At 57.9% G+C, this 21,737-nt stretch overlaps 9 protein-coding genes across 9 annotated transcripts; 3 read left to right on the top strand and 6 right to left on the bottom strand.

The window, feature by feature from the left end:
* Positions 1-1,505: 1,505 nt before the first annotated feature.
* On the bottom strand, positions 1,506-3,121 carry TRAVEDRAFT_74631 (uncharacterized protein). Its single transcript, XM_008045470.1, has 9 exons — positions 2,936-3,121; positions 2,837-2,876; positions 2,604-2,778; positions 2,478-2,542; positions 2,382-2,422; positions 2,253-2,323; positions 2,136-2,190; positions 1,965-2,071; positions 1,506-1,906 (listed from the first exon to the last, which is right to left on the bottom strand). Exons 1-9 carry the CDS (start codon positions 3,099-3,101, stop codon positions 1,868-1,870), a joined length of 759 nt encoding a protein of 252 aa, XP_008043661.1. The 5' UTR covers positions 3,102-3,121; the 3' UTR covers positions 1,506-1,867.
* A 1,187-nt stretch (positions 3,122-4,308) lies between these two features.
* On the bottom strand, positions 4,309-5,247 carry TRAVEDRAFT_173949 (uncharacterized protein; the record flags this gene model as incomplete). Its single annotated transcript, XM_008045471.1, has 2 exons — positions 4,309-4,664; positions 4,721-5,247. The coding sequence occupies 2 exons, from the start codon at positions 5,245-5,247 to the stop codon at positions 4,352-4,354; spliced, it is 840 nt and encodes a 279-aa protein (XP_008043662.1). The 3' UTR covers positions 4,309-4,351.
* Positions 5,248-6,493: 1,246 nt separating this feature from the next.
* Positions 6,494-7,501, bottom strand: TRAVEDRAFT_31479 (uncharacterized protein). Its single transcript, XM_008045172.1, has 2 exons — positions 7,044-7,501; positions 6,494-6,983 (listed from the first exon to the last, which is right to left on the bottom strand). Exons 1-2 carry the CDS (start codon positions 7,475-7,477, stop codon positions 6,665-6,667), a joined length of 753 nt encoding a protein of 250 aa, XP_008043363.1. The 5' UTR covers positions 7,478-7,501; the 3' UTR covers positions 6,494-6,664.
* TRAVEDRAFT_31480 (uncharacterized protein) lies at positions 7,501-8,202 on the bottom strand (the record flags this gene model as incomplete). The annotated part of the gene is made up of 2 exons (XM_008045173.1): positions 8,059-8,202; positions 7,501-7,843 (listed from the first exon to the last, which is right to left on the bottom strand). A coding segment is annotated over exon 2 (343 nt), but the record flags the coding sequence as incomplete, so codon positions are not given.
* Positions 8,203-9,779: 1,577 nt separating this feature from the next.
* On the bottom strand, positions 9,780-10,424 carry TRAVEDRAFT_52378 (uncharacterized protein; the record flags this gene model as incomplete). The annotated part of the gene is made up of 2 exons (XM_008045265.1): positions 9,780-9,868; positions 9,935-10,424. The coding sequence occupies 2 exons, from the start codon at positions 10,422-10,424 to the stop codon at positions 9,780-9,782; spliced, it is 579 nt and encodes a 192-aa protein (XP_008043456.1).
* A 1,415-nt stretch (positions 10,425-11,839) lies between these two features.
* On the top strand, positions 11,840-13,500 carry TRAVEDRAFT_52379 (uncharacterized protein; the record flags this gene model as incomplete). Its single annotated transcript, XM_008045266.1, has 4 exons — positions 11,840-12,893; positions 12,948-13,161; positions 13,222-13,422; positions 13,485-13,500. 4 exons carry the CDS (start codon positions 11,840-11,842, stop codon positions 13,498-13,500), a joined length of 1,485 nt encoding a protein of 494 aa, XP_008043457.1.
* Positions 13,501-14,081: 581 nt separating this feature from the next.
* Positions 14,082-14,833, top strand: TRAVEDRAFT_52380 (uncharacterized protein; the record flags this gene model as incomplete). The annotated part of the gene is made up of 2 exons (XM_008045267.1): positions 14,082-14,399; positions 14,456-14,833. 2 exons carry the CDS (start codon positions 14,082-14,084, stop codon positions 14,831-14,833), a joined length of 696 nt encoding a protein of 231 aa, XP_008043458.1.
* A 762-nt stretch (positions 14,834-15,595) lies between these two features.
* Positions 15,596-19,695, top strand: TRAVEDRAFT_133289 (uncharacterized protein; the record flags this gene model as incomplete). The annotated part of the gene is made up of 2 exons (XM_008045472.1): positions 15,596-16,057; positions 19,444-19,695. The coding sequence occupies 2 exons, from the start codon at positions 15,596-15,598 to the stop codon at positions 19,693-19,695; spliced, it is 714 nt and encodes a 237-aa protein (XP_008043663.1).
* Positions 19,696-20,011: 316 nt separating this feature from the next.
* On the bottom strand, positions 20,012-20,446 carry TRAVEDRAFT_87231 (uncharacterized protein; the record flags this gene model as incomplete). Its single annotated transcript, XM_008045473.1, has 2 exons — positions 20,012-20,052; positions 20,128-20,446. Coding segments are annotated over 2 exons (360 nt in total), but the record flags the coding sequence as incomplete, so codon positions are not given.
* Positions 20,447-21,737: the final 1,291 nt, after the last annotated feature.

The following is a 21,737-nucleotide window of genomic DNA, read 5'->3' on the forward strand; positions in this document are numbered from 1 at the left end:
CAAAGTTCGAAGGGTTCGAGCACGAGTCAAATGTATAGTACGCATCATGCGTTGTACAAGTGCTCACATGCAAAAAACCAGGTACATACTGTGCTGTTTGGATACCTTTATAACGGACTATATGCGCGTTTTGACACATCCATAAACTCCTTGCATAGCATAGCATCCGGAGGTTGAGGGGATTTCATCAGTGAGGACCAACGCTGCTGTGTAAATGCACTGCATGCAGGAGAAGTCACATTCTCTGGGAAAAGTTCCGCCCCGTTCTATGCAAATCTCTGAGCCCCAAAAGACGTCGTGTGCTGCGAGAATAGGCCTGTGCGCATATATCGGCGCATCTTGGAGTCGCCGAGGCCTTCGGCCGAAGGTCCCACTCAAGCTTCAAGTTCCAAGCATCAAGACCGGAGGCCAGTCAATCTGCTCGCCGCGCGCGCGGAGAACGCCAAGCTGTTGAACGTAGTATGGAGCAAGGAAGATGGTCATGTCGGCCAGAAGTCGGCCGTCCTCATTCTCCGCATCGTCCGACTCTGGCGACCGTTAGGGTACTCCGCACTCTTCTAGATGCGCGACCGCGGCTGGGAGGTATGTTCAACCTCAACCTTCACCGCCGGGCTCCCTAAGCGTAGCATGAGCGTATGCAGGTTGTTCGTTCAGCAACATGACGGACCGGAATGAACTTACATCAGGGTGGTCCGGACGCAACTTGGCCGCCGGAAGCCGGCGACGCGCCGCCTTGATAGCTAGTTGGCCTACCACCGGCAGACTATACCACTGGCAGCCTTCTATTTACACGACGTTAACACGCGAACATCGTCCGCCAGTGTCCCGAGCTTCACAGTACGAGGAACCCGGTCGTGCAGCGAGGTGCTCCGATGCCTTCAAGTAGAGCGAATCCGGTGGGACGAGGCACCAAGGAGTAAGGCGCATACTGCCCAAACGTCCTTCGTAAGGAGCAACAGCGCGCCTGCGAGCACTCTACACCAACGTCAACTGACTGAGCGAAGGGTTTGCGGCACCGTGCAAAGGGGCTTCGTTGCCGTTCGATCCTTCTCACTGACGAGTCCCCCGTATGGTCTAGCAACGGCGTGTGCGGCAGCATAACGCCGTGTGGTTCGGGGGCGCCACGCTAAGACGCGTTAGTTGGACTTTCAGGAAACAGGAGTGTATGACGAACTCATGGGGCCCAAAATCGGCCTCCTATGGCGATCGAGGGCGAGATCACTTCGATGGAGGACGACTTCAGTACCTTAGGAGTACTTGTAATATGCTGGGGATATGATGCTCAGGTGTGTTCAAATGTCGGACCAGACAAGACATGGGAGCCTCACGATTGCAGCGGAATAGATCGTGTAGCCGTGTGAACACGTATGCAGACCAAGCTCGATGCGTTCGTGGACAGAGTTGCATGAGATCGAGAGCAGACGTCAGGCAGTAGCGCGGCGGCACGGGCTCACGACCCGGAGATATCGGACTTATCGGCCCCATTATCATTCAAGCCCCCTCACTTTACGTTGGCTATCGCAGACAAACGCTGAGCGCGGACGTCCACAACATCATGTACTATCTAAAACCCAACGGGAACAACACAATACTACACGGAGACGGCACGAAGCCTTCAACAGCTCCGGTGCTACGATACTAAGGATAATACTAGCGTCCTCCACCTATGCGCCAGTCGTAATCTGCGGGAGCAGTGTCTACAAGCTGGCAGGGGACAAAACGGCCCACTGTTCAGCGCGAGGTCCATGTCCAGGTCAAACGAAAAAGAGTCCTCAACAGCCCTCTCCAGCGGATCGTCTCCGAAGCTCCACGCGCGAACGCGAAAGGCTTCTTTCTACACGAGAGCGGAAGGCATCGCCGTGCGCGTTCAGTACACGACCGTGTCCGGGACGTTGAAGAAGAGGTCCTGCCGCGCGGAGCTCTGTTAGCAACTTCCACAGCCTCAGACGGGACACAACACTCACCACGGCGGTAAGGGTAGCATCTGCACCCAGCTGCGACTGCAACACAGCAGGGTCGCCAGTGACGTAGATGCCGGTGCCGGACACGTAGAGGTATTGCGCGGCCACGCCTGCCGCGGGGAGAAACACCGTCAACCTTTGCGCATCGAAGACGAGGGCGGGGGATATACGTACTTCCGTCGGGGTTGACCCAGTGGACGGAGAGCTTCCCGTTGATGTCGATCTCGAACTGCGAATGCGGAGGCGAGATCAGGAAGGGTGCCGTGGCGGGGGACGCAGATGGGGACGTACGATGCTCGTTTGCGCGTAGCCGATAGCGTAGGTGTCGTACACGTATGTCGATGTCGAGCTCCCTGCCGCGGCTGTACGGGGGAAGTGTTGAGCATCCGCATCTGCCTCACAAAGCGAACGAGCACGTACTGTGCGCCCTGGTGTTCTGCAGCTCCAAGTAGTAGGCGTTCCTGTCGGTGCCTATCTCAGCCAACACGCTACCAGTCCACGCATGGCCTAGCTTACCCTGGGCCCAGGGTCACTGCAGCGCCGGAGCGGATGGCGACGCCGCCGAGACGGTAAGGGGTGCTCTGTCGTGGGTTCGGGGCAAATTAGCATGTACCCTCGTGCGGAAAGGTCGGGACGTCATACCGGGTGGGCCAGCTCCAAGAGCGAGCTAGTCGACGACGTCGACGTGTACTGGTAGGTCGACGCTTGCGCGATGGTGCTCGAGACACCGTACGCACCCAGCCAGCCGATGGCATCCGAGCGCTTGCGCACAGCAGTCTGGGTGTCGGCAGGGAAGATCCCAATCGTACCGGTTTGTCTGCACGGCATGAGAATTTAGCCCCACAGAGCAGATAAAAACGGAAGGCACGACTTACACAGTACCGGGGACTCCGGACGGTGCGGAACGTGCAGCGTCTGACGGCGACGGACGTCCAGGTCAGTTTCGGGTTTCTCAAAAGCATGAGGGGGCGTACTCGTGCGGGTTCCACTGTAAAGCCGTCTCGGACGTGCCGGGGCCTGGCCGCGAGCCATACGTTCCGCGTTGGTGGCAGCACGGCGGGAGGCAGGAGACGCGTGCGCGAGGGTAAAGAGCGACAGCGCAAGGAGCGCGAAAGACACGACGCGGGCGAGAGTGAGCATTTTTGCAGCGGAGGGGAGACCGAGGAGGGTAGGGAAGAGGGAAAGGATGAGGACGCGGGTCAAGACGAGCCTCGAGGGTCCGCGACGCGTCCCCCGCTCGTTTTATCGCGTCTTTCACCCATCAATTGCATGTCAAAGTTTGTGGAACATGCATGCCAGAGTCGAGAGGTAGGCTAGGGGCGGTGGCGCGCCGCGCGCCTGAGCGATCTGGCGGCCATTAAGGAGGCCTAGGTCGCGCGATCGGCCGCGCCGGAGAGTCTCTCGGGCGATGCAGTGCGGCTCCGGGTTGGTGTGCCTGGACGAGCTCAATGTTGTGCACTGATCCGGTAAGTACGATCGCCCGTGTGCCTCGCCGTCGGTGACAGCGGCGACCAACTGTAGGGAGCGAGACCGCGGCCACATCTGCTAGGACGAGTTCATGCCGAACCGAAGGCGGAGCCGAGTGTTTCGCGACGTCGCTAGCTTGGAATATAAGGGTTACCCAACAGAACAACACAATCGTGCTGTATGGCGTTTTCGGAGGCAAAGTGTGTCCTATGTCGGTTTATGTCAGGAAGAGTTGTAGGCATGTATAAAACGTCCGGACCTACTGAAATTGCCCAAAACTCAAATTGACAACTTATATCTCTGGTCCTCGGTTCGCCAGATGATAGCAGAGCCTTAGAGCGGTCTTCAAACTTCAATTATTCTCGACATGTCATCCTCCACAAGCTGGGTGCAGCGTAGTACGTCGAGGCCGTCGCACAGAGCTGCATGGATCACTAACGCTCAGCCATTTTTCAAAACTTGACTGTAGTTAGGTTAGCAGAATAAGGAAACTCGATTCGCAGTTGAAGTTGACGCAGTTGTCGTGATGGCGGCAGGACGCAAGAAAGAAATCAGGGCGTCTATTTCATTATTCCAGTCTTTCGACTGAAAATTAAAATGTCCTGCTATCTCATAACGCGCGAAACGCTGTTGATCGACAGGCAAATGTAAACTTGGATTGGAGACGTATTTCGTACATGATGTTGAGACTAGTAAGATACAGAGGACATACAGCGATGGCACACACGACATGGACAACTACAGGCTGGCTACAAGTGGAACGACTTCAAAGGTAAAAGACGACAAGGGCCAGCAACAGCGGAACGGTTGCATGTATGCGTGCTGGGAGAAGGAAAGGATGAGAAAGAGATTGTCTATAGAACGAGGGAGGGTGTATGACGGGAGGAAGACCGCTGACTGCTCTTCGAGCCGACGCAAAGACCTCAGAACCCAAAGTCGTCGATGAGCAGCTCCTTGCGCGCGCGATGCAGCTCGTCGCCCACGCGCGCCATGAACTCCCCGCGGATCTTCTCGCGCGAGTCCCGCCACGACCCGAGCCGCCGCGCGCTCTCGAGGTGCCAGTCCCACGACTCACCGCGCCCGAAGTCGATGATGCGGAAGCTCGGCGTGTCGTAGCTGCGCTCCGCGGGCGGCGCTGTGAGCGGCCCCGGCTGGATCATGATGTTGCGCACGTAGAACGAGCCCTGCACAATCGCGAGATAGTGCAGGCGCAGGATGAGCGAGAAGCACTCCGTTCTGTGAGAGAAGGGTGAGTATGGGTGAGATGTGGGTGAAGGAGGGATGGGACGTACCGTTGATCGATGGTGAACTTGGACGGCTCGACGGGCTGCCCGCACTCCTCCATGAGCAGGATGGGCGAGGGCCAACTAACCGTACACGGGTTGCGCTCCGAGCACTTCTCGTGGTCAGCGCCGTGGTCCACCACCTCGCCGCGCGCGTTCACGGGCAGGTAGTACCCAAAGAACTTGGGCACGATCGCCGTGGCCGGGACGGGGAAGCGGCACTGCGGCACGATGTTGTATCCGCAGTGCTCCTCCTGGATGTGCGACGGGAAGGTGTCGTACACGCGCCCTTCGTTGCGCAGGAGGTTGTGTGCCGTGCAGCGCGGGTACGCGAGCTTGGCCGCGACGGTCACTTGGCCGGTCGGGGAGTGCGCGGACAGCGGTTCTGGGAGCGTAAGGGCTGCGCGGTATACGTACGAGTGGTTCCCTGTGCCGAAGCGGTTCTGCTTCGCGAGGTGCAGGTGGGCGACGCGGGGCTCGGAACCCTCTTCGTCGCGCTTGAAGATCGGGGATTGGCGGATGTACTTGATAGGCATCATGATGCTGTCCTTGTTCTGCTGGTGGGTCGTGTTGTCGGGGTCGTGTACGATGAGGATGTCCGGGAAGAACTCGGTAGGTATGAACTCCTCGAGTTTTGGGAGGCCGGTGACCGAGTACATCGTAGGAAGAGGCCCGGGTTGCGTCTCTTTTCCCATTGCAGAGGATGCAGGAGCTTGGGAAGATGCAGAATCGTCCGCAGAACCTGCAGAATCACCTGCAGAACTTGTTGCAGACGATTCTGCAACGGATACAGAAGCCTCATCCATGAATGCATCTTCAATTTCCTCAGTCTTGATCGTTGCAGCTGCATGGTCCGGATCTTCTTCCGCGGGCGCAGGCTCAGATGTAGGCTGGGAGGGGCCGTCGTTGGTCGTCGCATCTCCATCGAGCATCTTGACATCGATATCCTCAGACTTCACGTCGTCGGGTGTCTCGTCGGAGGCCGCGCTAGCAGGTTCAGGCGGAACGCCACAATCTTCCTCTTCGACCTTCACCTTGACATACTCCTCATCCGGGCGGATCTGGTACTCCACCGTCTCAGCGTGCTCGCACTTGCACCCACCATCAATCGCGCCAATCGGGGGGCTGGTGGAAGACACATCATGGCCGTCGCCCGGGGGGAGCTTCAGCACGGGCCACGCGCGGACCGCGCGCGGCTCGACGAGTGGCTCGTCCCACGCGTGCTCGTCGTAGCCCTCGCCGAGGTCCTTGAGCATGCTGCGCGACCAGATTGTGACTGCGTTCACCTTCGGGATGCGCTGGATCCAGAAGAGATCGTCGAGCGTGTGCCCCCAGACGAAGCCCTCCATGGTGCGGATGCCCGCGGGCGGGAGCGTGCGCGGGATGATGGGCCCGTCGGGGTTGCGCTCCCACCAGAGGCGGACGTCGCGGATGCGTTCGTCTTGTTTCTTCTTGTCTTTGGCGGGCATGTTGGCTGGGTGATGTTGAGGAGAGGGTTGCTTGATGTGGTGGTGGTGAGAGAGATAGGGCTGCAACGAGTTGGACGCGTGGCTGACGGAGAGTGATCTTCGCACCTGTATTTATGCGGCCACCGAGGATCGCTTAGCCAACAATGGCCAACGCGTGTTGATCTGCCCAAAGGGCGAAGTAAGGGACATGGAACGAGCGAACAAAGAGTCTCGGTGGCGGCGGCAGTACTCCGCAGGTCGCCCAGCACAGCCACAAATACGTTCTCGGAAAGCGCATTTGGAACGTGAACGTTTGAACGCCAACGTAGACATGCGGGGATATATTCCTGTCGCATTCGAAACACGCCTATGGCTTCGGATACTGTACATCGGAACTACTCTATAGTACACAGCCACAACTACTTGAAACACTGCAAAAAACAAGCAAACCTACCTTGAAGCCCTCCTGGGAGTACAAGTACAATCATCGCGCCCGTACGCGCGTTCAAAACTCCTCCGCCGCAGCTGGCGGGTCCTTCTCCTCCTCCCACGGCCGCAGCTCCCACAGCCCGATCTGCATGTCCCGCTCCCGCGCCTTCTCGTAGCTGTTCCTCGCCAGGCGCGTCGGCTCGCCGCGGGCGTGGCGCGGGTAAAGCACCTCCGTGCGGCCGAGGCTGGACATGCGGTAGCTCGGCGTCGCCAGCGAGCGCTGGTCCTGCGGGACGTCGAGCGGGCCCGGCTGCATGAGGATGTTGCGCGCGTGGACGGAGCCGTGCGCGACGCCGGCCTCGTGGAGCTGTTCGATGAGCGACCAGCATTCTTGTCTGTTCGGCTAGGTGTAAGCTCCCAGGAAATTGAAGATAGCTGCAATGTGAGATGCGTACCGTGCCGCGAGGCCCATCTTCTCCAGCTCAATGGGCTTCCCACAGTCTTCCATGAGAAGGATGGGCGAAGGCCAGTCGACCGCGCAGTCGCTATGCAGATATCCGTCGCAATGCGGGTGGTCGCCACACAGGCGCCTGCCCTTGGAGTCCACCGCGACGTAGAGCCCATAAAAGTTCGGCACCAGCGGCACCGTGTCGTCCTCGCCTTGCACATGCGTCGGCAACATCGAGTACGCCTTGCCCTCCTGCCTCAAGAGGTACTGCGAACGACAGTCCCCCTTCGCCAACTTCGCCACCACGGCAACGTTCCGCGGGGCGGCCCCGGCGGCGCCTTTCGGACCCAGCGACGCGACGAGCGGCGCGCGGTACACTGCCGAGCGCCGTCCATCTGCAAATTGGTTCGCGGGGTCGAGGAAGAGATATCCGCGGCGCATCGCCGCCCCCGGGGACTCCACGCGTGCCTTGGGGATGCGCGGGTACGCGCGGACGTAGCGTAGCGCAGTGTCGGCGCGCCGGGGGTGGCGGCCCGTCGCGTCGCCGCGGTCGAACACGGATAGCTCCTCGGGGAGGTTCCGGGATGGGATGGTTTCGGTGAGCGGGGTGAGGTCGGTGAGTGAGAACGGCCGCTCGATGTGCAGTTTCGTTCCGGCCCCTTTCTGGGCGGATGATGCGGGGGATTCCGTAGCCACGGGCGTCGCGGTGGTTGTGGAATGGGTGGCGGGCGCAATGAGCTTTGTGGCCGCGTGTTTGTAGAGTGCCTGGAGGAACGTCGCGTTCGCCGCGGCGATGTCGACACTCATCTTAGGATTAAGGGGTCGCAGAGCGGGCCGCGTTCGTTGCGTTGGAACGAGGGCCATCCCGTTGTCGGAGTCGCTCCCCAGAGAGGATAGCGACGACGTACTTGAAGATGATTGCATATCTGGTTGGTTCGGAATTCGGATCTGTGGGATGGCAGATGCACGCGTCGGCGACTGTGGCGCGTGTAGCGAGGGTCGCGTATCGAGACTTACGGGTGGGATGAACGTGTCGCGCAGCGGTTGTCAACTTGCAGATGGTGGTAGGTGATCAAGGTTGGTTGGAGGTATTGATCAGGGCTGGATTGCACAATGATCAAGGTGGCCCACGGTGGCGAGCGCGTCTTGCGAGGCTGACGAGTGGCTGGGGTCGATTGTGAGGGGTGGGCACAACGGAGGCGACAGTCGTGGTGGTACAGAACCAAGCAGGATGGTCTGGGACACAGCACGGTGGCTGAAATATCCGGGGCTTACACAATGGATGGATGCACAGGCCCGTGACAAAGGCGGGGTAGGCCTAAGCGCGCGCGCTTCCGCGCGTTTCCGCCATATCGGCTCTAGATCTGGAGGGGTGGGACAAAGACATGACTCCGATGGGCCAGCTGGGCCAAGCCCTCTCTGCGGCCGCGGGTCCTCCACTCTTGCGCGTGTGGCCTGCGAGCGGGGAGGTGGAGGAAGGTGGAGGAGATCAGCGCGGGCGTGGTGGCCTGGGATGGCCCGCTTCGGCGAGTTCTCGCATCATCCCCAAGAGAGATCCTCGAGCTGCCCGTCTCAGTCTCGACAGAGAGGGCATGCACGGCTCAGGATTGGTGCAGCTTGGCAGGTGGACTGTGTCACCGGGGGGAATGCTCGTTCGAGCGACGCAGACCTGGGCTGAGACATAGGGCTCGCGCTGTGATTGGATATCACATGGCGGTAATGTAGGCCTGTGGGAGGACAGCGGATGAGTGACGCATATTCCTGTCAGGACTGAGTGAACCTACCGTGCATGAAACCTTGCCAGTGCTGAACGTGCGCCCGCCGACGGCAACTTCAAGGCACAGGTAGACTCAACGCCAACATGACGCACATCGTGACACGGCGACTCACTATGTCACCCCTACAGCCGCGCTGATTCTCGGGAACGTCGAGATAACGGACGGCTCTTACTGTGCTCACCTAGATGTGGAGTATATCCGGGAGACGAGCGCACACCGGACGAAGGGAGATGCGAAGAGATCCAGACGATCGTAAATGAATTCTAGTGTACGTACAAGTAGTAAAGTGAGCAGCTCAAAGATAAGCGAGCAAGAGTGATAAATAGCGCAGAAGGGGTCGAAGGGAGAAAAACGCAAGAACGCCCAAGGAAGCAGACTCGCAGAAAGTCCGAATGCAAAAGGAGTCCGTGGCACCGCGGCCCCGTGGTGGGAGACCGACAGCGTAAGAAGACGAAGGCGAAGGATGCGTGATATGCAAACAACGGCAGCAGTGGGATAGGCTGTACTAAATGGCGGAGTATGGGATGGATGGATGGGATACAACGTGTGCGATAAGGATGGATACATGAGCAATACATTCCCGCGCCCAAGGTGCGTGGGGCGGGGTCCGGGTGCACTGGCAACGCGTCATACGACGGATTCAGCGAGTCGTGAACGAGGCATGGTTTGGCGGGGCATTCCCGCAATGCGTCGTGAAAGTCTTGTGGGGCGTCGTTGTACCTGTGGGGAAGGAGGCCATGTTAGCGCTGCGGACTCGATAGACCTCGGGCCACACGCTCGGGGTAACCGCGGTGCGGCCATTATATCCTTTGGCATGGATCGCTCCAAGTACCTCGAGCGATCCAGCCATTCAATAGGCTAATCGCCCGCTATACGGCGACTTAGGAAGGTCGGATCGCCTGACGCAGCTTCTGCAGGCTTCGCGCAGCAGAAGACCGCGAAAAAGCCGCACCGCCGGGAGCCCGTCACGAGACAGCAAAGAGAGTACTGACGTGGCGCGACATGATGAGCTTGGCCATAGACATGGGTCCTCGTGAATCAAACGTTTGTGCGACTGTGGGAGGCAACGAGCAGAATGAGATGAGAACCGTCGTACAAGCAAACAAGCGAGTAGACGCACCTATGCGTGGGCGTTCGACCTGCCAATCCATCCGGGCGAGCTCTGTGCCTCCAACATAGCCATCGGTGTGTTCCTCCACCTCGTCGTCGCCGATGAGGGAGTTTATCGAGAAGGAGACGGGCAGGCCGCCCCAGCTCCAGGGATGGTGCTTTCCAGCGGCGAGGCTCATTTCCGAGGCCGGGGCTGAGTCGACCCCAGATTCAAGCCTGAGCTTGTGGAGGGAGCCAGATCCAACGCAGACGACGGCGAGGACAGAAGTGAGGAAGGAAAAGACAGAGAGCAGCTGGAGGACGGAGAGCGATAGGAATTCACTCATGGTGACGCTCGAGGGCCGTTGACAGGGGATACCGGGTTTGCCTGCGTCGTCGTCGTCGAGCTGACGAGGAGTGGTGGAGGACGCGGCAGGCGTTGAGGACAGCTCGGGGGAGGGGATGGAGGTCGAAGGAGAGTCCAAGAGACGCGGGTGGGAGCATGGGCCTGGCGGGGCCATCTCGGTTGCCATCCCGCTCCCACCGCCAGCGCTTCTCTCCATCACTCTCCACCGCCATCCTTTCTCTGACCCGTTCTTCGTTGCGCTCCTCGTCGTGCTGGACAACACTGCGCTTTTCCTCAGTATGCTCTCACTGCTGCGGGCGACGATAGACGGACTATACGGAAGCCCCTGATGGAAAACGCCAGTCTTACTCGTCCAACAAAATATAAAATGACTGCGGCATATACATCCTCGGTGTGCTCGGAGTCGCTTCACACGGCTCAAAACATGACACTGTCATAGCTGGTGTAAGAATGGACTGGGAGCTGTATAGGGTGTCTCGATCTACCCAAGAGGTGAAGTTGTTAACCTACCTCACAGTCTACGCATTCCGAGACGTTCCGAGGTCGGTGTATGCACCCACGTTCTATTCGCAGTATACATCTACTGTGCCAATTTATTGCGCTCGTTCGCGCTCACAGTCTATGGCAGTCCTCGCTGCATTTTTAGGTGCGTTGACAGGTCGGTGCGTGGTGGTCTTGTGCGTGTTGAGCTATCGCTCAGATGCCTGCTCGTGCCACCACGCGATGAACGAGCGTACACCATGCCCTCAACAGTCTAGTAGCGGAAAGGAATTGAACCTTGATCGCAGAAGCAACAAGCGACATCGACGAGACGCGGGGGTTACTGCAGACGTCAAGCTTGTTGGAGCAGTGTCCAGATTCGCTCTGGGTTACCCAGTTGTGGACCACGGTTCCTGATCTATACTCGTGAGTGTATTCCTCCTTATGTCTTGCTGCGTGCTGAACATCATTTTGTAGATTGCGCGACTATGATATCACAGTTCTCATTCCGCGTTGGGACCACTGAAGTAATCGTGGCTTTATAAAGCCGCTTGCTCGAATTGCGTGGTCATATTTCAGCGCACGTCTGAGTAGCAGAGCGGCCTAGAGGAAGAGGCGGACAAAGGTAAAGGTCGGAACCCCCTTGTGTATCTTGCCCGGGGTACCCGAGGAGGTCGACAAGTATAGACGGCTCGGACTTTCCACAGATCTACAGGGGCGGCAAATTTCAGTCCACACCATGCCGACATGGTCCGGCCCGCTACACGCGACGTGAGTGCGGATTGTCATTATAGATGTCTTCGTTGCTGCGCGAACGCGGTTCTCCCGCCCCGTGGACGCGTGTTTGACATCCAAATGAATCAAGAACACATGCAAGAACAATTCTCTCTAGATAATCCCGCCAGTTCTCACCGCCTACAGGGCACGCAACCGAAAGAATATTTGCACGTGTTACAAGTGCGCTCCGACCTCGCCTTCAAGGCGCCCGACTGCACGAGATCGGGAATGCCGCTCGTAGGCAGTATATTGGTTGCATCGAGGTAAGTGGCATACATCATACTCCCCCGACAGATCGTGACGATGACCACCATGATCCACACAGATATGCCACCGCTAAATATTCCATCGTCGAGCGACGACATCTCCGTGGACGACAAGCCAGCTCTTGCCACTGGCCACATCGACATCGATCCAATCCATAAGGCTGCTAGCGAAGCCGACGATGTACATTCCACCGCGTTGACCTTCGTCGTAGATCTCATCCCGGATGTCGAGGACACGAAGGACGTGACCTACCTAGGCGATGCAGCGGCACCGATCTCAGAGGAAGATGAGGTTAAATGCGAAGTCGCGGCCGAATGCACACCACCGCATTCCGCATCTGAGAGCAATGAGTCCTGCGCCGCGGTAGACGTGGATTGCCCACCAGGTCTGGAGCCTCCACTACCCTCTCCGAGTCCTTGTCCCGCGAACACCGCCTCTGCTACCAACGCCGATATCGAGATACCAACCGAGGGTCCTGTGCATTCCGGGGCTACCATCCACATCGAACTGGACGATCTCCTCCATCTCGAACCGTCGATCTTTCAAGAGGATCCCACACTCTACTCCCTAGACGGGGTCGAACCCCTGGAGACCTTCATCCCCGATGCGCTCCTGCCAGACGACCTCCTCGTCCACGATCAGCAAAACATCACCGGCATGTGCGACCCCGTCCACCCCTCCATCCCCGTGCGCTACGTGCGCGTCCTCCCCAAGTCGCCTGGCGACACCACGGGCGCGCGGAACGCCTATCTCGCGCGCGACTCCGAGAAGCCGGTTCGCGTCGCGCATCTCTATCTGAGAAACATGAACCGACTAGGCACGGGGAGCCATTCGACTGTATACCGCGCACCGCTGGAGCTGCGCCTCGATCCGGACTCGCAGGAGCGCAGCAGGGTGAGCGTCGCGGTGAAGGCAGCGGGAAGCCAGTGTGGCTCGCATGCGATGCTGCAAGAAGAGGCCCGGATCTACAGCACGTTTCCGCGGCGTCTCATGGAGGAGAGCGACTGCATTGTCGACAAGAACGCTATGGATGCGGGTAATGTAGAAGAGGGACATTCGGACGCACCACAGCCGCCTACATCAACCGCAGAGCCAGCCGGTGAGCGTCGCCCTGTGTCTATACCTATGGTGGCAGGACTTACACACTCTGAAGAAGTAACCGACGGGTTAAGCCATCTTCCACCAGTCGTGCCCAAGTTCTTTGGGCACTACTCTCCGCTCGACCTAGTCTATGGCGAGACGTCCTTCCGCTACCATGAAGATTGCTACCGAGATTCCCGCTGCACCGTCAAGTGGCACACACGCCTCCTGCTCATGGAAGAATGCGGCCAGCCAATCGACGTAGACGAGATGGAACTAGAGCAGCGGTGCGTGCACTTGACCCGCGCGGTCTGATTCGATGCTCACGCGTACCCCCATGCCCACAGCGAGGCGTGCTATAGGCTTTTTGAGCGTCTCCACGCGGAGAACTTCGTGCAAGGCTCCGCATTCGCGCGCAACTTGCTCACGCAGCCAGGGCCCCTGTCCCTCCCGCGTGAGGAGCGGTCGAGCGCAAGTCCGAGCTTCCGGATCGTTGACTTTGGGCGCGGCAACGGGTTCTCGATTACGAGCAGAGAGCGGAGAGAGAGGTTCGAGGGCTTCTGCAAGGATGAGCTGAAGCGAGCGAGGAACACGTTGATGTTGTGAGTAGCTCCGAGAGCGGCTGAGCATCACTTCGCGTCGTGTACAGCACCGTGACATTCCCCAAACTTTACGTTCCTCTTGGCGACGTGCTTTCCTCGTACACAAGGCAACACGATGGACATACAGCGCCTGCCTCTAAATCGACGCGATGGAGGTGAATGCGCCAAATCACCTTGCTGCCACCACATGTTACCATCGTGCCTTCCCAATGCCCGTCTTACCTTCGCCCATCTGGTTATCCGAAAATCACCCATCGATAGCGCCTATCCTACGCGAAGTCGTGCACTGCTCGTCCTTACCTGGGACATCCGAGGGTGAGTCGAACAACCCGAAAAGGAAGCTGTTGCCTAGTTGAGTGTACGTGGGACGAGCATCCAGAACGTCAAACCTTGCCCTGGCTTCGACGACACGGGAAGCACTGTAACGTGTAGCTCTGACCTACACGAGGGTTGCCATGATGTAAACTGCCTGGCAGCGGACGTTCGAGCAGGTCCTGCAGGCGTTGACGGCTGAGTTGGTGAGTGCGCAGAGGCCTCCCAAAACCCCTCTAGTTGACCCACCCGATTCTCCCTACTACCTTCCAGCAGGTGCCCCCCCCCCTTTCATGGCGACCGCTACGCAGACTCCCACAGAGGTGTCGGACGCCTTCATGCCACCCTCTGCCAACGATGTCCAGAAGTCTACAGGGCTTGTATCAAACGAACATGCCAGCCCGATCGCGTCCCCCCTCGCGTTTCCTCACGTAGACAAGCATGATCTGCCTGACGGCCACGATCACGCTCAGGTGGCGTTCTTCGTCGAACTCCAATCATCATGCGACAACGATGCCTCTAGCTTCCACAAATTGGACAACCATTCTCAGGACGTCGTGGATCGAGATGATACGGAGCTGAGCTTGAACTCGGTCGGTGCGTCCGTCGAGGTGAGTATGTCAGATGCCACACCGGGGGCTGAAGGTGGCTGAAAGATCTTAACCAGTTGACCCATGATTTGACGGTCGAGACGGAGAAATCAGAGCTGCTTGATTCTCCCGTCGTGCTCAAAAACCCTCCTGGCTTACACGCGCCCGACCTCGATACCCCGCCCGTTGACCCGGCAACGCCACCGCTCTGCGATGCTACCACGCATCCTGACGTTGTTTCCATTGCCGAGGCGACGCAAGCCACTGCGTGCGTCGAATACCTCACTCCTATGGTTGACGCCTCGAATCTGTCGGAGAAGGCGGACGTCCTCCCGCCGATGGACCAGTTCACGATCGCTACGAAGACAATCGGGTCCCTCGACGGCGACGGAGAGAACTGTGGTCTCCCGGCCCCTACGTTCATTCTCCGTCTGACGACGACGCTTCGAGCGTAAATTGTGACGACACAACATCGAGTCTAGATAGCAAGGCGCCCCTCGGGCTCGAGGAGACTTCGCAGACCCGACTCGACACCGTGCCCTCATCTGAGGTAAGTGTCACTATCATATAACCATTAGACTGCCGGGTGATCATGTCGACCCTCCATGGAGGTTGAGAGCGCGTCTCCGGGCCTCGACTGTCCTCCTGGCTTGGAGGAGGCAACAGTCGTTGCGCACCCATCTCCTGGCCTCGTGGATGAGTCTCATCCTACACCCGAAAACCCGCCTGAATCCGCCACACTTCCACCGGAAGAAAAGGCAACGGCGGCGGCGGAGGCACACATTCTCGAAGTGGATCCCGCGAAGTACTCTTTGGACGGTCTGGAGCCGCTGGAGACGTTCATCCCCGCCGCGCTCCTCCCCGACGAGCTGGTAGTGCACGACCTGCGCGACATCAACGGCCTCTGCGACCTTGACGCTTCTCCTCGCACGGCCGCGAAGTATGTCCGCCGCTTGCCGGCGCGCAACCCAAGCTCAGCGGACGGACCACCTCGCGTCGCGCACCTCTATTTGAGGAATGGCAACTGCATCGGCAAAGGGCACCACGGGGCTGTGTTTGCCGCACCCATGCGGCTGCTCCTGGACCCCGAAGCGCATGAACAGAGTGTGGTGCGCGTCGCGGCCAAGACCGCGTTTGGCAGATGCGGCACACACGAGATGCTGCGTTGCGAGGCGCGTGTGTATAACGCCTTCCCGTCCTCCATCATGGAGACGACCATGGTGGTCGATGAAGCAGACGACACAGACTCGGATGTGTCTGCACATGGAGGCAGCGCTAGCCTGCCGCCTTCCGACGGCAAGGCAGAGGGAGAGCCTGAGCAGGGCGAGCCCAAGTCCGTCGCCGAACCGGAATGCGGAGACCTGCCGGTGACGCCAGAGCCACAGGCAGAGGTCACTGCGCACGAGGACCTGACCCCTGCGGTGGGATGCACTCCCGAGGCGAATGGTAGCGACGAGGCGAAAGAGACCCAGCAGCTCCGCCTCGTTCCGGCGATCGTGCCCAAGTTTTACGGGTACTACAAATCGGTGGACGAAGAGTTCGCGTCAATGAGTGACACGCACCCACATTGCGATAGAGACTCAGAATGTGACGTTTCGTGGCCGACGCGCATCCTGCTCCTAGAAGAATGTGGGACTACCGTCGACCCGTCTCTCTTTACAAGGGACCAAAGGCACGTCGTCATCGAACTACCATTACTCATCTTCCGGCTAACCGTTCCGCTATGTACTAGGCACGAGATCTTCGGTCTTCTGGAGCGTCTTCATGGCGTGGGCTTCATGCAGGGTTCGGCGTACACACGCAACTTCTTGGTTCAACCTGGGCCGCTCACTGTTCCCCGCGCGCAGCGTTCGATAGAGCAACCGAGCTTCAGGATCATAGATTTCGGCCGCGGGGAGGCTGCTGAAGGCTTGGGGGAGCGCAGCCGCCGTAGGTTCTATTCGAAATACGACGGCGACCTGGGGCGAGCTGATGAAGAGCTGGGGCTGTGGGAATATTAGAAACGTACAGCTGTAGTAGCGACTCACTTTGTGCGGCTGTGGCGTAACTTTCATATTCGGAATGACATCGCGGCCTCAACTGTATTTATGTCTTAGACCTACTCTCAGTCCTACGGTAAACCATACGGGCGAGCTTCACTGAGTGCCGGTGAACACCAGGGAGACATCGTTAGAGTCGTCAAGCACTGCAAATGTTATGTCTGAAGCTATCCGACTTTGATCACCAAATATCATGCGGCGGAGGAGGCTTTTTGACTCACAGACGATGCTGTATTAATCACAGGCAGCCACTTGATGAACGCCCTGTGACTGCGACCGAGCCAGCCACGGTCAGAAAACCCTCTGCGAGTGGGTTCGCTATGACAGATGGTTTTCAAGTGATTGAAGCCTCTAAATAAAGCCTGAAAGCCCAGAGTGAGATGCACCGTACTAGTGTCCACCCGGTGCTGCTTTCAGATTGTCTACCAGGAAGCCCTACGCTAGTAGCGCAGTGCTAGCAGTAATTACTGTGGTCCAAGGTGACGAAGACAGCAGGAGAGGCGCTGGCGGAGGTTAGGGCGCTTCCTGGGCCCGGATGTCGGCGCTACAACGTTGTCCTCTACCATCATGTTGCCGCCGCTGTGCTCGACTTGGGTGCCCTGACGAGTGCAGAAGAGAGTGCCGATGGCCCAAAGCTCCTTTTCTCGAGCGTCGCTGAGGGCTCAACGAAGGGTGCATAGTACGTGTAACATCGTTGAATCCATATGCTCGACGTGCACTAACGCCTGGAGGCATCCTTCGCAGCTACTTACGTGTTAAACAAAATGCTACGATCTCTATAAACACCTCCTGGCAGTAAGGTTCGTCTAAAGCTCCACGTACGAGCGCACTATCGTAGTGCAGCCCGGCCTCCTCGCGCAGCACGAGGATAGATGATCAGTCGATATCCTGGCCTTCAAAATCATCACCTTTCGACGTATGACGATGTTCGCTAGCGAGGCGGAGTCTGCATCAGAAGAGGTCAAATGAAAGGTTGCGTCCATCAGGGTGAAGTTTACTTGCTGAATTTACTCTGCGCATCACTTTCAGGTCGTGGAATGGCGTACTCCGCTGGTCGGGATTGCCTCCTCATGGATGTACGTCATACACACATGACGATGCGTTGGTTCATGGCGAGAAGAATGGCATAACGGCCAGGAAAGTTAATTGTTCCCTTAGCCATCGGCCAGAATATTGACATGATGGTGCGCGATTTGCCATTGTCCTGCCCTCTTAGCCACATGTTGCTGCGGGAGCCCGGACGCGTGTGAGCCGACTTACTGACATAGGAATGGGCCTGCCTACTTCGTCGAGCCTCCGGCACCACGCACTCCGCCATGGCTAAGAATCCCAGGTTGTGCCATCTATCCTTTGGGCATGCGGCTTCTTCCTTTTAGCCATCCGGCAAGTGGGCGGTCGATGTGCCGCGATTAGCCTCAGTGAAAGGTATATTATATAGCACAGCGGAGATCTTCAATTGTCGCTCACTCTCCTTCCCCATCTCACAGCCATTGGAAAACTCCTCTGAAGGCTATGAGTATGGTCCTCCCCAACGCTGCCGAGGCAACACCAGCACGTGCATGTGTCGAATCTCTGGTTCCTTTAGTCGACGCCTTGGGTCTCTCCAAGGCCGATGACTTTCAGATCGAATCTAACCCACCAACGAACGACCTTACGACCGTTATGAAGGCTGTGGGTACCTTCGTCAGCAGCGGAGAGGACCACCCCACGCCCCCGACGTTCATTCTCGATCTCACTCCCGGCGACGACGACACTTCAAGTGTAAAATGCGATGACTCAACATTGAGTCCCAGTAGCAAGACACCAGTCGAAGTCGAGGAGGCTTTGCAGCCGCAACCACAGAGCGCGATCACATCTGACGAGGTAAGTACCGCTCTCCCATACTATCCATCAGACTGCTAAGTGACCATGCCCCTGTGGAGGTTGAGAACACATCACCGGAGCCCGGCTGTCCTCCGGGCTTGCAGTCGGAGGATTCCACGGTCGCTGTGCATTCATCCCCGGAGCCGGGGAATGAACTGCATCCTGCACCTGAAGAACCGCTCGAAACGGCTACATCCACGCCCGAAGACAAGGCGACTACAACGGCTGAGGCGCACACGCTCGAAGAGGACCCGGCACGCTACTCCTTGGAGGGCATCGATCCATTTGAGGACTTCATCCCGACTGCACTGCTCCCAGATGAGCTGGTCGTGCACGACCTGGATAACATCAGCGGCCTCTGCAAGCGCGGGTTTTTGCCCCGCACCCCAGCGAAGTACGTGCGCCACTACCCAAAGCGCCCCTCCGGATCCGATGCGCCGCCTCGCATCGCGCATCTCTATCTCAGCAAGAACAACCGCATTGGCAGCGGACACAATGGGTCAGTGTTCGCCGCGCCCATGCGTCTGCACCTGGATCTCGACTCGCAGGAGCAGAGCACGATACGCATCGCGGCGAAGACCGCGTTCGGCACGTGCGGGGCGCACGATATGCTGCGCATAGAGGCGGACATATACGATATATTTCCGCGCTCCTTGATGGAAGGGACCCCGGTGGAGGCGGAAGCTACGGCAGTGTCTCCGGCTGACGCGACAGCACGGGAAGATGGTGAAAAAGGTGAGGCTCAGCCTGAGTCCACCGCCGCAGAGCCCGCACGCGGAGACCCGTCGATGGTACCGGGGCCACAGGAAGAGGCTGCCCCGCCCGAAAAACCAACCGTGGCCGTCGAATGCAGTCCTGGCGTGGGCAACGTCGATGATGCGCAGAAGGCTCAACAGCCTCGTATCCCTCCGATTGTACCCAAATTCTACGGAGTTTATAAATCCGTGGACGAGGGGTTCGAACACCTGCACAAGATGCACCCGGCATGCGACGAAGACTCGACCTGCAGCGTCTCGTGGCCGACGCGCATCCTTCTTCTGGAAGAGTGCGGGACACCCGTCGTCCCCTCGCGCCTAACCTACGAGCAAAGGTATGTCCTCTTCGAGCTATGGCTGCATACTTTCTATCTCATCGCATGTCCCATTGTTCCCTACAGAACCGAGTGCTTCGAGGTTTTGCAGCATCTGCACCTCGCGGGCTTCATGCAGGGCTCCGCGTACGTGCGGAACTTCTTGGTGCAGCCCGGGCCCCTCACTGTGCCCCGTGCGCAACGTACGATGGAGAAACCGAGCTTCAGGATCATTGATTTTGGCCGCGGGGAGGCTGCTCAAGGCTTATCGTGGAGTTGCTATAGGGGTTTCGAGCGGTTTCACGAGGGCGACTTGGAGAGAGCTGCTAGGGAGTTGCACTTGTGATTATCGCCACGGGAGATTCATTAGATCTTGTAGTACAATTGCATGAGTTCGAAGCGTCGATGTTGTTTATGTACACTGCATAAGTGAATTGCTAGCGTCCAACTCTTCTTAAGCCGGGGCGGACCTACTACCTTAGTAGACCATCAGGTCACGCCGCGGCTGAGCGCGGCTGCCGTGTGATTTTTTGAACCTCAAGTCACATCATATTGCCGTCTCAACGCGACCCTACTATAACAATCCTCCCTCGAACCTGCGCTCTACCCTCGGCACGACACCAGTACACAATACCAGGACCTTCGGATAGCCTTCATTGAGTGATGGTGAACTCAGGGGAGACGTCGCCAGAGTCGCCGAACACTGCAAAGAAGTACAAGTCAGCAAAGGTTGTTCGAATACTTGCAACCGTTACGAAATGCAGCCCGTTCCACTCACATACGACAATGTAGTCATCGCGGGTGGCCACCTGCGGGACAGTGACTTCAACCGAGCCAGCCGTGATCAGGAAACCCTCTGCAAGCGGGTTTTCTATGTCCAAATTGAGTTGTTGACCGCAAGTACTAGTCAAAGCCTGGAATATAAATATGCCGGTGTCGAGATGCTGCTGGCCATCCTCGAGGTACCCGAGGAGCATGCCACCGATCGGGTTCCCCACGCTGGCGGGAATCCCGGTCGTGTTCCAAGTGACGGTCTGCGTCGTTCCGACTGTCCAGACATCACCGGCCTTGGGGGAGGTGATCGGCGGACGGAGAACAACAGCGGGGGAAGCGCTGACGGCGGTCGCGGCGGCGACGAGGGCAGCGAGCACGGTGGTGAATGTGTTGAAGAACATACTGTAATGAGATCGATCGAAGAAAAGGTTGGCTCGTTCCAGTGAGAGAGAAGATGTAGGGGGCGTACTGAAGAATTCAGCCTTTAGAGCCATGGCTTTTATAGAGAACAGACACATTCCATAGAGGGCTCGGACGGGGATGGTAAGATTCGCAATCTTGAACTCCGGGGCTCGACGTGAGTGATTTCTCGGCAAAGCTGCATTTAGTCCGCTATGTGGACAACGAACGGTCAGCGTGGCCTGTCCGTCTGACAAGATTCGCCTTCGAGGCGGACAAACTACTCCTGTGAAGGAGTACGCGTACGAGTATCGGCGGCTCTAGATGCGTAAATTTAGCGATACTTACATGAAGCCAGAGTAGTTCGTGACGCGGCCCAGTGTCGGCGTTCTTGAGAAGATGAAGTCTCCCTCTTGGGTAATTCAATGCAGTAATATCGTTTCCGTACACCGGATTGCCAGTGTCTAGCTCTTGTGAAGCCGCGGCAGACTATGGACGTCGTAAAAATTCAGCTTGGAGTGGAAAGGTTGGCTCTTCAGTTCCACAAAGTGACACTCACTTTGTTGAGACAGTTAGTCCGTCGGTACATATGCCATCTCAACGCGACACGAAAAGATGTACAAAGTAGCATGGTGTGCACTCTCTTCGGTACTCCAGCCCTAAGTGAAGTGAAAATAGAGCAACTGGGTGTAATAAACGTGAAGTATAACAGAGGTATCGGGGATATGGTGTTTGAGAGTGACCATCGTAGTAGACTGCCGCTCAAGAGTTCCGTCTAGGCTGAGACGGAACGCGAGGGAATTGAGCCATAACCTTTCCGTCATATGGTCCGCTCGGGGGAATGAACTCCGTATCCGGCGACGCGGGATATAGGAGCCTTCCCAGAGCCTTTTCCGCAGAGGCGGGAGGAATCTCGGGCTCGATGCTTAGATGGTATAGCGTGTACACCCGGGCAGGTCGGGACAAGCTCAAGCCGAGTATCTGTAGGCCACCCGACGCCGTCTTCACCACGTACCGCGCCCAGAGTAAGACAGATTGGTCTTCGGAAGCGCAATTCACAAGCGCAGCTGAACAGAGGCCGTCCGTCTCATCCGAGGGCAGCACGGGGTCCTTGTATCGAACGGAGATGTCGGCGACCCTGAGAGGGGGAGGGTTATGGGACGTAGCAGTGACAGAAATAATGATGCGTGAACAGGCGCGGGGATGGCTGGAGTG

The sequence above is a fragment of the Trametes versicolor genome (assembly GCF_000271585.1).
Source record: "Trametes versicolor FP-101664 SS1 unplaced genomic scaffold TRAVEscaffold_12, whole genome shotgun sequence".
NCBI lineage: Eukaryota > Fungi > Basidiomycota > Agaricomycetes > Polyporales > Polyporaceae > Trametes > Trametes versicolor.